At 37.6% G+C, this 12,904-nt stretch overlaps 1 protein-coding gene across 3 annotated transcripts in view; it reads left to right on the plus strand.

The window, feature by feature from the left end:
• The window catches only part of gramd4a (GRAM domain containing 4a), a 59,231-nt gene that overhangs the window by 12,193 nt on the left and 34,134 nt on the right, over positions 1–12,904 (plus strand). The window contains exons 1-2 of one of the 3 annotated variants that reach the window (XM_055153412.1): positions 2,929–3,069; positions 9,352–9,489. In XM_055153412.1, coding sequence (XP_055009387.1) covers positions 9,430–9,489 — 60 coding nt within the window. In that variant the 5' untranslated portion in view covers positions 2,929–3,069; positions 9,352–9,429. Of the gene's footprint in view, positions 1–2,861; positions 3,070–9,351; positions 9,490–10,446; positions 10,574–12,904 lie in introns of those variants that run through there. The other 2 variants (XM_055153413.1, XM_020926358.2) reach the window with 2 other exon arrangements.

The following is a 12,904-nucleotide window of genomic DNA, read 5'->3' on the forward strand; positions in this document are numbered from 1 at the left end:
GTTTCACAGTGGTGCTTAAGGCAGAGCTAAAGAGGAAGAGGAGGAAAGTGATGTATTGATTTGAAGATGGTAAAGTTGACATATTGGATGTATTTGGACAGAGGCAAATGTGTCCTTTTGGCAACACCTGAAGGTAACAGGTAACAGAGCAGAAACGGGGATCAACAAGGAGAAATAAGAACATTTGTTGTGGTCTTCGCAATTGATACTTTGCAGCTGATGTCAACAACATTTCCTGAGGGTGTGACACTAGCTGAAGGCTTAACTCTGTTTGAAGTTAGATTTTAATCTGTTCTTTGTTTTACCACAATTGCAGAGCTGATTTAGATGGACAAGTGAGCTGATTTGTACTGATTAAATCTCTTTCATGTAAAATTACAGTCAAAAGCAGTAGTATTACCTACCCAACAGATTTTGAGTTAGTTACTCTCACCTTTTTTGTTGAAAAATGAAGACCGGACCATTAATGCTTATATTGATGACAGGCTCCTGAAAATACTGTGCTGTTTTGTATTTTTTCTTAAGTTTTCTGACTATCGTAAACTATTTTTGGTAGTGTTTGCTAATGTGCACATTATGTCACCATTTTAACTTCTGAACATTCCACCACAGACATAAATGTAGACCCCCCCCCCAGCATGATGCCAGAATGTCTTGTGTGAAAACATGAAATATATGAAATCATGACTTTGGCTTGAAATGTATAACTGTATTTTTCAGTTCAGTGATATTGCACAGAGCTTCTATTATGTGTTTCAGGATTATAAGAAATAAAAAGTAACTAATAATTTAAAACTAAATATATCCTTTGAATTTTGAAAAAGAAAAAAAATGTAACAGCAACAAATAGCTTTTATTTGGGTACTTTCCAAAACAGTAAATCTATTTGACTGGGCTGAACAAGAACATAATTTAATATGTTTTAATATTAATTATGTCACGGGTCATAGAATAAAATGGGAAGTTGTTCTTAAAATCTCGTGGTAAAGGAGTCTGTGGTTACTTTGGCTAGCTTGTATAGAATTTCTTGGTGTATACTTTTATTGTAGCTATAAATCCTGTCTCAAAATCCTATTATTTATCTCTCATGTTTGCTGCAGTGACAGGATGCGCTGCTGAATATAAGGGGAGCCTGCTGCAGTCTGTGTTTGATAGCAATATAACAACTCTTCTTCTCTGTCTGTCTTTTCATATATCAAGAGCTGCCAAAATATTTCCATTAAAACCCTAGGCCCTCCATAACCACTGCCACGGAGCAACTCACAGCAATGATGGATTAACTGTTTATTCTCAGCAGCGCTTAATGAAAAATGTGTACTTCTAGCTTCATCCTGTATTCATTTCTCTGCCCTCGCTGAAGTCATACACCTACATTATGCTCTTTTCTTGACATTTCAGTTGTCAAGATTCATCTCTGGTTGGTAGTGTAAATATTAGCAACTTTTAATGTCAAAGTGTCATCAGGAAACATGCAGAGGGGGACCAGAAACCGATGTGGGCTGTGCAGAGTTTGCAGACAAGTTTCAAAAGAAGTAGAAAATAGATCTAGACTGTTTTTGGTATAGATTTTCGTTCAGATGATTTGAATCTAAATCATCATATACTGTGTAATTTTCACTTGTCTCATATGTCTCTTTATTGGTACGTCATTGAATGTCAATAATTTGGCTGTATCACCGTGTACATGTCTAAACAGTGGAACACAAACTGCAAAAGGTGTAGCACGAACATTATAATGTCTGTCAGTAGACACAAGTTTCAGTCAACAAGAACAAGACAAGGCAAGATTTTGAAAGATTTGTTATCCAGTTATATTTGTTATTTAACATCCATTCTAATTCAGTTCCGGTTTTGTTGTCATTATAGGGCTGTGTTTTGGAACTACAGCTCTAGGAGGTGTAACTTGCTACTTTTTGTCCAATCCACATGGAACACATGGAAAGAAAATATGATGAGATAATTTTTCTCTTGTGTCCAGTTTTGTGTGGCAGGTTTGAATTCTTGTCCCATCCTCATCCATCAGTCATGAGCACACTTGCAGACGAGTGCATTATGCCTGTCGTCATGTATACCTTTACCTTACAATGCAGATGGAATTTGTTCAGCAACACCACATAATATTTAACTCTAATATTTAGCATCTTTAGCTCAGACTCAATTTATTTATTTTTTTTTACATAGGGTTCCAATAGTCATGGAAATCCTGAAAGAGTCATGGAAATTGAAAATGTAATTTTCTAGCCCTGAAAAGTCATGGAATTTTATTATCTCTTTCACAGCGTTCTGTTAAGTTATCATTAGGCTACTATGATTATTTCCGAATAGAAGAGAAGAGATGACAATAAATGCATTGACAGTATCTTGAATGTTAAAAATCTATCATACCATACCATAAGTAAGAGTGGAATGGGTTAAAATTTCAAATTTCATATTTCGCCCTAAAAGTATGTTAAATTACTTTAGAATTTAACATACTTTTAGGGCGAAATATGAAATTTTAACCCATTCCACTCTTACTTATGGTATGGTATGATAGATTTTTAACATTCAAGATACTGTCAATGCATTTATTGTCATCTCTTCTCTTCTATTCGGAAATAATCATAGTAGCCTAATGATAACTTAACAGAACGCCGTGAAAGAGATAATAAAATTCCATGACTTTTCAGGGCTAGAAAATTACATTTTCAATTTCCATGACTCTTATATATATATTTAGGGTGCCGTAAAGTCATAAAGGTCATAAAAATGACATGGAAAAGTTTTGAAATTTTGTCAGTGAAAAAAGTGGAAATCCTGTTCATAATATCTATGTTTGTTTCTCACAATACTAACTTAAGCATTGTCTTTTGTCTCCTCAGGGTTGCCGTCCGCCATGTTAAGGTAAAGCCTGGCTGCGCGGTGTTGACCATGCTAAAGCGCCTGGACAAGATCCGCTTCCGAGGCCCCAGGACAAGAGAGGACTTCCCGGATCTCGGAGATTCGCCGCCCGCCTCCGACAACGAATGTAGCGATGACGTGCAGCTGAAGCCCAAAGCCAGGGACACGGAGGACCTGCTCAGAGACCCTGTGAGTAAACCAATCAAAATAAAATACTCAAGATGTGACTGCGATTTGTTGTACAGCATTTCAAGTAGTAAGCTTTTGGTTGAGGTCAGCAGCACATGCCTATTCATCTGAGGTGGTTTTTCATTCTATATTTCAGCTCACTTCTTTGAACTGGTGCTCACGATGGTTCTTTTCACATGAAATTTGGCAAACTGGAACTTCTTGAATTGTAATTGTACAACATAAGAACCATCATAAGGCCATCACATGTCATTTCACTACTTACTTTATAAAAGACACACTGAACTAAAGGATTTTCACTTTAATTTTGTTAGTTTGTTTTCATTCTTTATTCTGCTAAAATATACTTTTATTTGCTTAGATTAAGAGTTTTTAGCAGGATTCTTCTGATATTTTGTTGTTCTAGATTTCTGGATTGAATAGCAAGACTTCACTTTGAGTTTTTGAGTCTTCATAGTCCATATTTAGATGGCAGAACTAGTCTCAGACCTTTAACAGTGGCAGCTTGCATCTATGGGTCTTCATTCAAACAAATATAGAGTGGTATCGGATTGGTGATGTGGTTTAGATTGTTGCAGATACCGATACTTAAAAAAATGTGAGCTATTGGAGCTAAGGAGCATTGTTCTTTAAAGGCCATATAATACGCTAAATTGACTCTTGTGAACGTTAAGCCATTTCATAATATTGTTACCTCCTCAAAAACATACCCGGAGTTCTGTTTTTTCTGTTATTATCCAAATGATTCTAGTGAAGGTGTATGGAGGTTCACAAGATGTAAGAGACTGTGTTCAGATTGTTAAAAGAACTCAGCCTAAATATGCAGGATTTGTGTGTTGAATGAAACAAAACACAAGTCCAGGTATGTTTTTGTTGAGGAAACAACATTGTAACATAGATCACAAAACAGCGTGATATGGGCCCTTTAAAAATCCAACACAAATTTACAGCAGGTTGCTTGAATAAAGTCATGACGCATTCCCTGTGATGAAGCGCAACCCCTGTACACATCTGGGAGCCTCCTCAGTCTCACATGATTCTTTGTTGTTTATGTAATCTTAGTTGTTTGTACAGTAAACCGGGAACACGCGGCTCACGTCAGTGCAACAAGGAATGTAAGAGATAAAATATTTTCAGCAAGTACAAGGCACAACGATGGCTATCAGGCACCACGGCAGGAATGGATAGATACAAATAAGAAGGAAATGGAAAAAGAGGAGAGCTGATAAGGTGAACAAGAAGCCAAAGATGGGAGTATCTCAAGGGAAAAGTGAGAAATTAGAAGTTTAACCAGCAATGAACCATGGAAAATAATCTCTGCTGTGTTTTTTGAGCCTACATCCTCCCACACCGAAGCAGCCTTGTCTCAGAAATGCTCTCATCAAATCTGCAGTCCTTCTGGTACAATAAAAACACGCTGCTGATGTCACCCCTCGCATCAGTAATGACACACTGATACTCCCACAACAACAACAAATGCACTTTTCATTCTAACAAACCATATCCAGTCAAGTTAGTGCATGCTGAAATGACATTATATTGAAATTAGGGACAGCCTGAGTGCGTCATGAGTTGGCGCCAATTGTTGCTCAGAGCTACATTTCAGTGTCACGTTGAGTAATTGGCAGATTGGTTTGTGTGGGTATTAGGGATGGGACAATAAACAATGATATCGTTTATCATGATGTAAAGAGTACTAGACATTTTATATAATTGTAATTAGAGCCCGACCGATATATCGGCTGGCCGATATTATCGGCAATTATGGGCACCTGGAGACATATCGGCTATCGGCCGATATGCTTGCTGATATGGGCCGATATTTCACGTGGGCATGTTATACCTCGTTATAAAGCTTAGACTCTCTACATTATGTTCATTTAATCCAATTTATAGATAGATAAATGTCCTAATATGTGGCTCCGCATCAGTATTTATTTGCGGTGTAATTTGTGTCCGTACTGTCCCTGAACACACCACAGAGTCACGTCACTTCACTCACGTGTGTTTGTTTACACCCGCAGCGGTGCGCAACACTGAGATTATTTTCTTTTTACGAACAATCGGCTTGAGTCTGGATTAAAAGGACTTTTATTAGTGCAGACTTGTGATGTGAGGAGGAGCCTGTGTGAGTGTTGGAAATACATCGACTTTGAAGCTAGTTTAGGTTATCTGTTAGCGATTAGCTGCTGTAGCTCCCGCACATAAACAGACTGTTTTCTATTGGTCTATTGTAAAGTGACTGTATTGGCCGTGTATTTGTTACTGGACCAGCATTGATATGTAAATGAGCTGTGAATAGACGTGTGAATGATCCACATTTATGCATATAATTAATACCGCGGTGCGCACGTTTTTACGGCTAAAGGCTAATAGCGGTAGTTTCTTTACTAGCTAGGAGTTATGGGTCGGTCGCGATCGAAGCGGCTCTTAGATCTGGCTCTTTGAAGTGAACAACAGGAGCCTGCTTCTTATTGGGAGCAGTGTTTTCTCTTTTTCTCACTTTTTCTCTTCAAGCCGCATGTAGACCCGTAGTTTGACAGCAGCAGCGGCTGAAAACGAAACTTTCAGAAATATGCGTGTGCATAGGATTAAAAAAAAGGTGCATATTTGGCTGCAGTTCAGCATAAAATGAATAAAGCAGGACTAATCTTGGGCTTGAGAGAGAGATGGAGACCGAGTCCCGACACTCAGTCCTGGTTCAGTTCTGGTTTAGTCCTGTTTTACACATGGTTTAAATCTGTTTTAGTCCTGGTTTAGTCCTTTTTCAGTCCTGGTTCAGTTTTGGTTTAGTCCTGCTTGCAACAAAACAATCAAGAGTCGCTTGGGAGCCGAAAGAGCCAGCTGCTTTAGTGAGCCGAGCCAAAAGAGACGGTTCTCCAAAAAAAAAAAAAATGGAATACCCATCACTAGTAGCTAGAATGTGATGCAAAAATGCCATTAGGCCAATCTACTGTATGTAAATATGATGTAAAGAGTCAGAATAACAATAAATGTTGCCTAAATAAACCCAATTTAGAATCCATTAGAGCCAAACCTAAGTTTTTTAAACAATTCAAGATTTACAGTGAATTTTTACATCACTAAATATATCGGCGATTATATCGGCTATCGGCAGCTCCAACTCCCATTATATCAGTTTCATATCGGCCACAACAAAATCCATATCGGTCGGGCTCTAATTGTAATAATCGCCAACAAAAATTATCTCCACTGTATCACAAGAATGTGGAGAAAAAAAGCTACTTATCCGTGATGTTTTCTTCTAGATCATTGTTGTTTTCACTTATAACAAAGTGCAGTACTAAATATTATATATGCAACTTATTCATATCCATAACAATTTTAGTGAACAATGGTCATCCCAAGCCTAGTGGGTATTGATAAGATTTGTTGTATGTAACATATTTGTTGTATGGTTGAAAAGGAGAAAAATCTGGCTACAAGTGAACTTAGATTTGTTATTTATCTTTTAAATGTAAAATGTAGTCATTGGTGGGCATTTTAGGAGTGCCCAAGCAGGAGTGTTGACATCTGAGAGAAGATTCTTAAATGTTAGCATTAGCAGGTTTTATACACAGAAGGACCCCATGGAGAGAGCATATTTTGTTGTTTGCTTATTCTAAATGTTGCCTAGGATCCAAAATACACACTCCAGTACTTTACCAAGGTGCAACTCTGGTCATTGGTAAATCTCCCCGAGTTCAGATAGATGCGATTGATAGGTGGATTAGTAAAATATAAAACAAGTATGGGAAAAAAGAAAGGAAAAAATATCACGGGGGACTGATCTGTTAATCTGACCATTGAGCCTTTTCGTTTCACATACGTCATTGAAATAAACAAATCTGATTGCACAATCATGTTGGTTCTGGCTCAAGGCGCAACAGAGTGTGTGGGGTCCAGACTGATATCTCTGTATAAAACAATAAAATAAAAAATAGATTTCATTCTGGACTTACCAGGCAATGCTCATTAAAGCAGTGTAAAAAAAACAGCTGCCATCTGATCAGGCGTCGCTTCTTTGTTCTCATATCATTAGCTTCTCTCTCTATCTAGACCTTCTTTATTGTTATTTTGTGACATATATAGAGTCTGTTTATGGTTAGGTCTGTTTGTGTTTGAGTGGTACTTTCTCCAGCCCACTGGGAAACCATTGCCCACATCATGGCTCTGAGTCACTTTCTGAACCCTAAAATAGAGCAAGATACTCTTATCCCTGCTGAGACCTGCATGCACACTCCTCGCTCACTTTGACACACAGAATATGTCAAAGCATCCCCAGCATGCAGTGCACCCACCCTTTACTTTTGACCTGCATACTCACAGTAAATCAGACTAGAATGTCAGGGTCAGTATCTTTCTAGTATCTGGACAAAGCCACATTGGTCAGCTGTCACTCACATGTTGCTTACAAATTCTGATCACAGGAGACAGGACATGTCCCTTAGGACCAGCCGTTTAATGCTCTAATTCTTGTCAAATACTAGTGTTTTTATGCCGTCTTATTTATCGGCTCAATTTCGTAATTTTCTTTTATGACTATTTACAATATGTCACTTTTCTGGAGGAAGGTTTTACTTGTCTCCATGAGGATGTTATTGTTCCACAATCATATGGCATAAACTATCTTTCTGATTGATAAACTACCAGAGATAAACTACTTGGCCTAGTTATCAGTCAGTTATCTCTGGAATGGTGATCCTTTCCCCAGTAAAAATGCTCTCAGTGTTTCTTTAATCAATAAAAATCAGATCTAATCAATACTTCAACTAGTACCAGAGCTAGATGCTTATGTGAGCAGGTAATGATACTAAAATATCACAATCACAGGACAGAAATGAACCTTTCCTGAAAAGCTATAGAATGATCTTGAGCTGCATATATACACGTATACTATCATATACTACATATACTACTATGAACCATACTTGGTCGAGAGAGGGATTACACAGATATAAGACCACATGGTAATATAGAAGAAGGTATTATGATTCAATGTTGAAAATGACATTCTATTGTCTAAAAAATATGTTGAATGTTTTCTATTATTGTTGTAGTATCGAAATCAGACTATTCCTTACCATCAAAATCAAGTTTGAAATTTTAGTATCACAACAACACTACATATTTTATATGTGGAGCAATCATCAATTTCCTGATATAACCTGCCTGTAAACCTGAGTCTCATCATCTCATCTGTTCAAATGAGGACGAGTTGCGCCCTTGAGCAGCAGAAATACTTTCTGACCCCACAGTCGGTATCATCCATACTAAAGAGCCCTTGAACGCTGTGGTCCAGATGGTGCTCAGTCATTGCTGTAACCTGCTGGCCTCCTCTAGATCAGGTCTCTCTCTATGGATTTGTCCTTTGTCATGTTCCTTAAATAATTTATCATTTACCATGCAGTGTATAATGTGCACAGTACGGTTAGAGTAATTAAAGCTTGCATTGCATTGATAATACCTACAATGTATGTGCTAGGGCTGCACAATATATCACCATATCTCAATATTGGCTGCTGTAATAACCGATATCGCAAGAAAATTAATGTATCGCAACAACACAACTTCTCCATTTTCCAGAAATGTACTGTTTTTGGAAATGAAAATGGAAAAAAAGAGAGATTTTATTCATGATTTTCCTAAATTCTACATTGGGCTTGGGTTGGTCTTGGTTTTGCCTTTGTTAATATTTTATGTTGACCCAGTTTGAGCAGTAAATGAAGGCATGTACAATTTTTTGTTTTGTTTTACAGGATTTACTGTTTCAAAAAGTATAATAAAATATCACAATAATATAGTAAATTGCAATACTAAACATACCAGTAGTTATCGAATGTCTCATATCTAGCTCTTCTATTATACTCTATACTATACTTTTTTTATTTAATGTCTTTTCTGCCTCCTAATATGCAATAACTAACAGGCCATATTTCCATCCAAAACCTCCTTGACTCGTGTTCAAATTAATTATTATTATTTTTTATTATTTATTTATTTATTTATTTTATTTTTTACAAATTCTAACATTCCTTTCTGAACACTAACCTTTTAAAACTCCCCTATGGACAGGTGTTGAGTTATATTGTTATATTATAGCAGTGGCTTAGTCTTGCCAACTGTTGTAGCAGACTTCATGCCCACTATATTATTACTTTTTAAAACTCACTAGCTACACATTTTTGTTTTTCATTGATTTATTTTTTGCTTCAGTTTTCTTTGAGCCAATGGGGGGAAAGTGCCAAAGATTGTGACAGTTGCATTAAACTGTATTTACAGGAAACCGGAGCAGGGAGGGGGGAGTAACTGAAAGTAGAACAGATTGCCGACTCTACAGCACAAGTCAAGGTCGGCTAAATGGAGACAATGCATTATGGATACACACGCATATTTCACAGATCTACTGCCTTGTTTTTGGTAAATATATATTTTATGCCCCTCAAAGTCAACCGTGATTGTTCTCGCTTCAATTAGTATAGTTTTAATAGGGTATTGATTTATTTTGACAACCCAGATACGAATTGAGATTAACAGTCTTGAGTTCCCTCTAACTTCCTGCTTCTCTGGCTGTGCTACCAATGTTTTGTTTTGTTACCAGTGTTTAGTGCCCACTCACTGATGGAACACACTGCAGGTCAGACAATTATGGCTGTTGTTGTTTTAATCCACAGGAAATGCACTACGGCACTCCACTTCCTAAAACACTCAGCCAGTAAACATGCACACAAAAAGAGCAAGGCAATGTGTCAGAATATCAGTAATGTTGTTCTGAAGATATTCACAATTTGAAAATGGAGTATATCTCAGCATTGTACAAAAAAGAAAAACTTGTATTGTAAACAAGGGTTATAAAGTAATATTTTTGCACTTTTGTGGTTAATGCCACCTGATGATGTCTTCATGGAAATGTTGTAGCTTTGTCTAGAATATTCCACATTATAGATCAAAACTATATGTCACTATGCCAGCACGTTACAGCAGTATATTACAATTCAAATCTGTGGAGAATTTCCCCCATTCACAGAAGGAATTATTGTATTATTGTAATAAAAACAGCCCGTAATGAATAAATACTAGATGGTAGGGGTTAGGGCTGGGCGATATGGATCAAAAAATATATCTCGATATATTTTGCTATATCTCGATATACGATATATATCTCGATATATGTTCAAGAAAAAATAATCCCCTAAAACTGAAAACTGCAAAAACAAATCTGCCAAATTCCACAAGGTCCTTTTTTTTTATTGAAGTGTAAGAGGTCGGCAGTTCATATAGGAACATTTAAGATTACAAAAAAAACCTAATTACATAAATAATAATTTAACTGTAAAATAAAATAAATAATACATATTTCCTTCTTTTCATTCATAGATAAAACAACTCAAGACAAGTTCATCTTTGCATTAACTCTGTTATCCAGACCAGAACCAGAACCATGAGCTCCTTCAGCAGAAGAAACTCAGGATGTTCCTTATTTTAATAGATCCATGTTCCAGCAGTAAGGAGTTCTGAAGTTTCCCACAATCCACTGCAGATCAAACCCAACGTTTCCAAACACTATTGTACAAGTGACACTGCAGCAGATTATTCATTAAAATCTTCTCCATAAATAAACTTTACATTACTAAACTTTACAATATATAAAGCACAACGACTCTAGAGCCACATCAGCCATTTTGACATTATAATGTGTTTAATGCAGTTTTGCGCACGTGTGTTTACGTTTTACAGAAACAAAACTTAAGCTCATGGCTCATTTGCATAAACAGCGCACTTCTCACGCAGCTCAGCTCGTTTAGCTTCTTTCTGGCTAAAGGACGCGACTCGGTGGAACATGAGGATGTGCTGCTGATGGTCTTGTCTGTAAATGGTTGAAAAGGTTCGTGGTGCTTGAAGCTTTTCACTAGCACCAACTTTCGGCGTTCAAGGCGATAGTGAGGAGTGAAGGAGACACGAGCGAACAAAATCAGGGAGGCGGGGGCGCGGAGGCGACGAGAGAGAAGATAAACAAGCGAAGCGGCGAATTCTAAATTTAATATAAGCATTATATCGATATATACGATATGTCAGAATTCATATCGAGTTTAAAAACTATCTCGATATATTTAAAATATCGATATATCGCCCACCCCTAGTAGGGGGGTAACAATATCCAAGTCTCAAGGTACGATATTTATTGCAATATCGTGGGAAAGTTCACGATATTGAGGGGAAGCTTACGATTAGGGATGTAACAATATCCGAATCTCTCTGTTTGATATTTTCATGATATACATGATATACATGATATACGATATTTATTGTGATATTTTGTGGAGACTAACAAAACTGTTAATATGCTACTTTTTCCTCTTAAAATACCTTGACAAGACTTAAAAGTGCTTAGAACTGTTATTTCTTCATGTAGTCTGCACTGAAATGGCGCAAAGGATCATGGTCTATGTAGTTCCCTCTGTCTTTTTTTTTAGCTACTGCTGCACCATAACAATGAATTCAAGCAAAGAGACTTGTATTTCAAGATACTGTGATAGTCCACGATATTATTGTGAGAACTCTGTCGATACGATATCACAATATTTCTGTTATTGTTACGCCCCTACTAGATGGATATGTTGAAAGTCACTTCATGGAACATTCAAAGCAAAGCAATAACATCTCCATGGAGACAAGCACCAGAAAAGTTGTGCAGTGCACCTTTAAACCTTAACTAAAACAGGCATGTTCAAGCACATTTATGTTGGAATGACATAATATCTGGATACTGGATAAACTCCAATATGTTAATGAGTTGCTTATACAACAACTGCACTGGCCACCAAGTCAACAAGGGTCCTTTTACACCCTTTACACAATTGCACCCTTAATTGGAGCATAAAGTCTAAAATTATGCTCCAGAAGTTGATTAAAATTGGAGTTACATCACTCCAAACAGGCACTCTCAAATACACGAGCATGAGGTGGCCCAAGTAATTAATCAGGCTGTAATTGTGGATTGTGACGTCACTCGGACATGCCCTACTTCTCAAACAGGATGTTCTCCTCGCTGTGAAGGTGTGCTTTCATTATCCATTTGACATTTGCAAAGAGCTGCAGAAGAACTGAACCTAATCAAGCACCATTGAAACTCCACAATGCAACAAACACCTTTACTTACTCTAATAGTCTGTCTCATCATTGTCCATTGTGTTTTTTGCACTTCATTCATTCATTCATTCTTTCTTCTCACTGGATTTCAATGGCACACATCAAAAGCGCTCTGCATTTGTCTGCTTAGAAGTCTTTATTCCTCTGCGTCATCTTCATTTTTTGGCTCGCTTCCAACGCACCATTTTTCAGGTCACTGTCAGTTTTCTCCTCTCTATCTCTCCTCTCTCCCATCCACACTAGACCGTTCGCTTTGGCTGTACTTCTGTGTTGCGGAGAGCTGAAGTCAGAAAACCATGCTGCCTGAGGGAGAACGCTGCTGCAGTGTGTTTGCGCCTGGCGGGAGGCTTCTCTTAAAGCTATAGAGATCAGCTGCAATGCTACATCTTGCGCTAGCCCTTTTTTACCTCTTCTTTTCTGTCATTCACTCACACATTTTATCTCTTTTTCATCCACGCTGTCCAGCTACACACACTTTTCGCGCCTGCAGTGTGCTGGGGTATAGCCCTATTGCTAGAGTTGAGTGATTCATCTATGCAGTTCAAATACAGGAGACTCCTCTTTCTCACTTGCCTCCTGTGCTTTGGACGGATCTAAATCGGGTTCAGGAAACATTAGCGTGAGTCAGTGCATGTGCTAGTATGTTTGAGTGATGGAGTACTCCTGCTAATGCTGCTTGTTTATG

The sequence above is a fragment of the Boleophthalmus pectinirostris genome, unplaced genomic scaffold (assembly GCF_026225935.1).
Source record: "Boleophthalmus pectinirostris isolate CB_2022bp ecotype Guang Dong unplaced genomic scaffold, ASM2622593v1 HiC_scaffold_18, whole genome shotgun sequence".
NCBI lineage: Eukaryota > Metazoa > Chordata > Actinopteri > Gobiiformes > Gobiidae > Boleophthalmus > Boleophthalmus pectinirostris.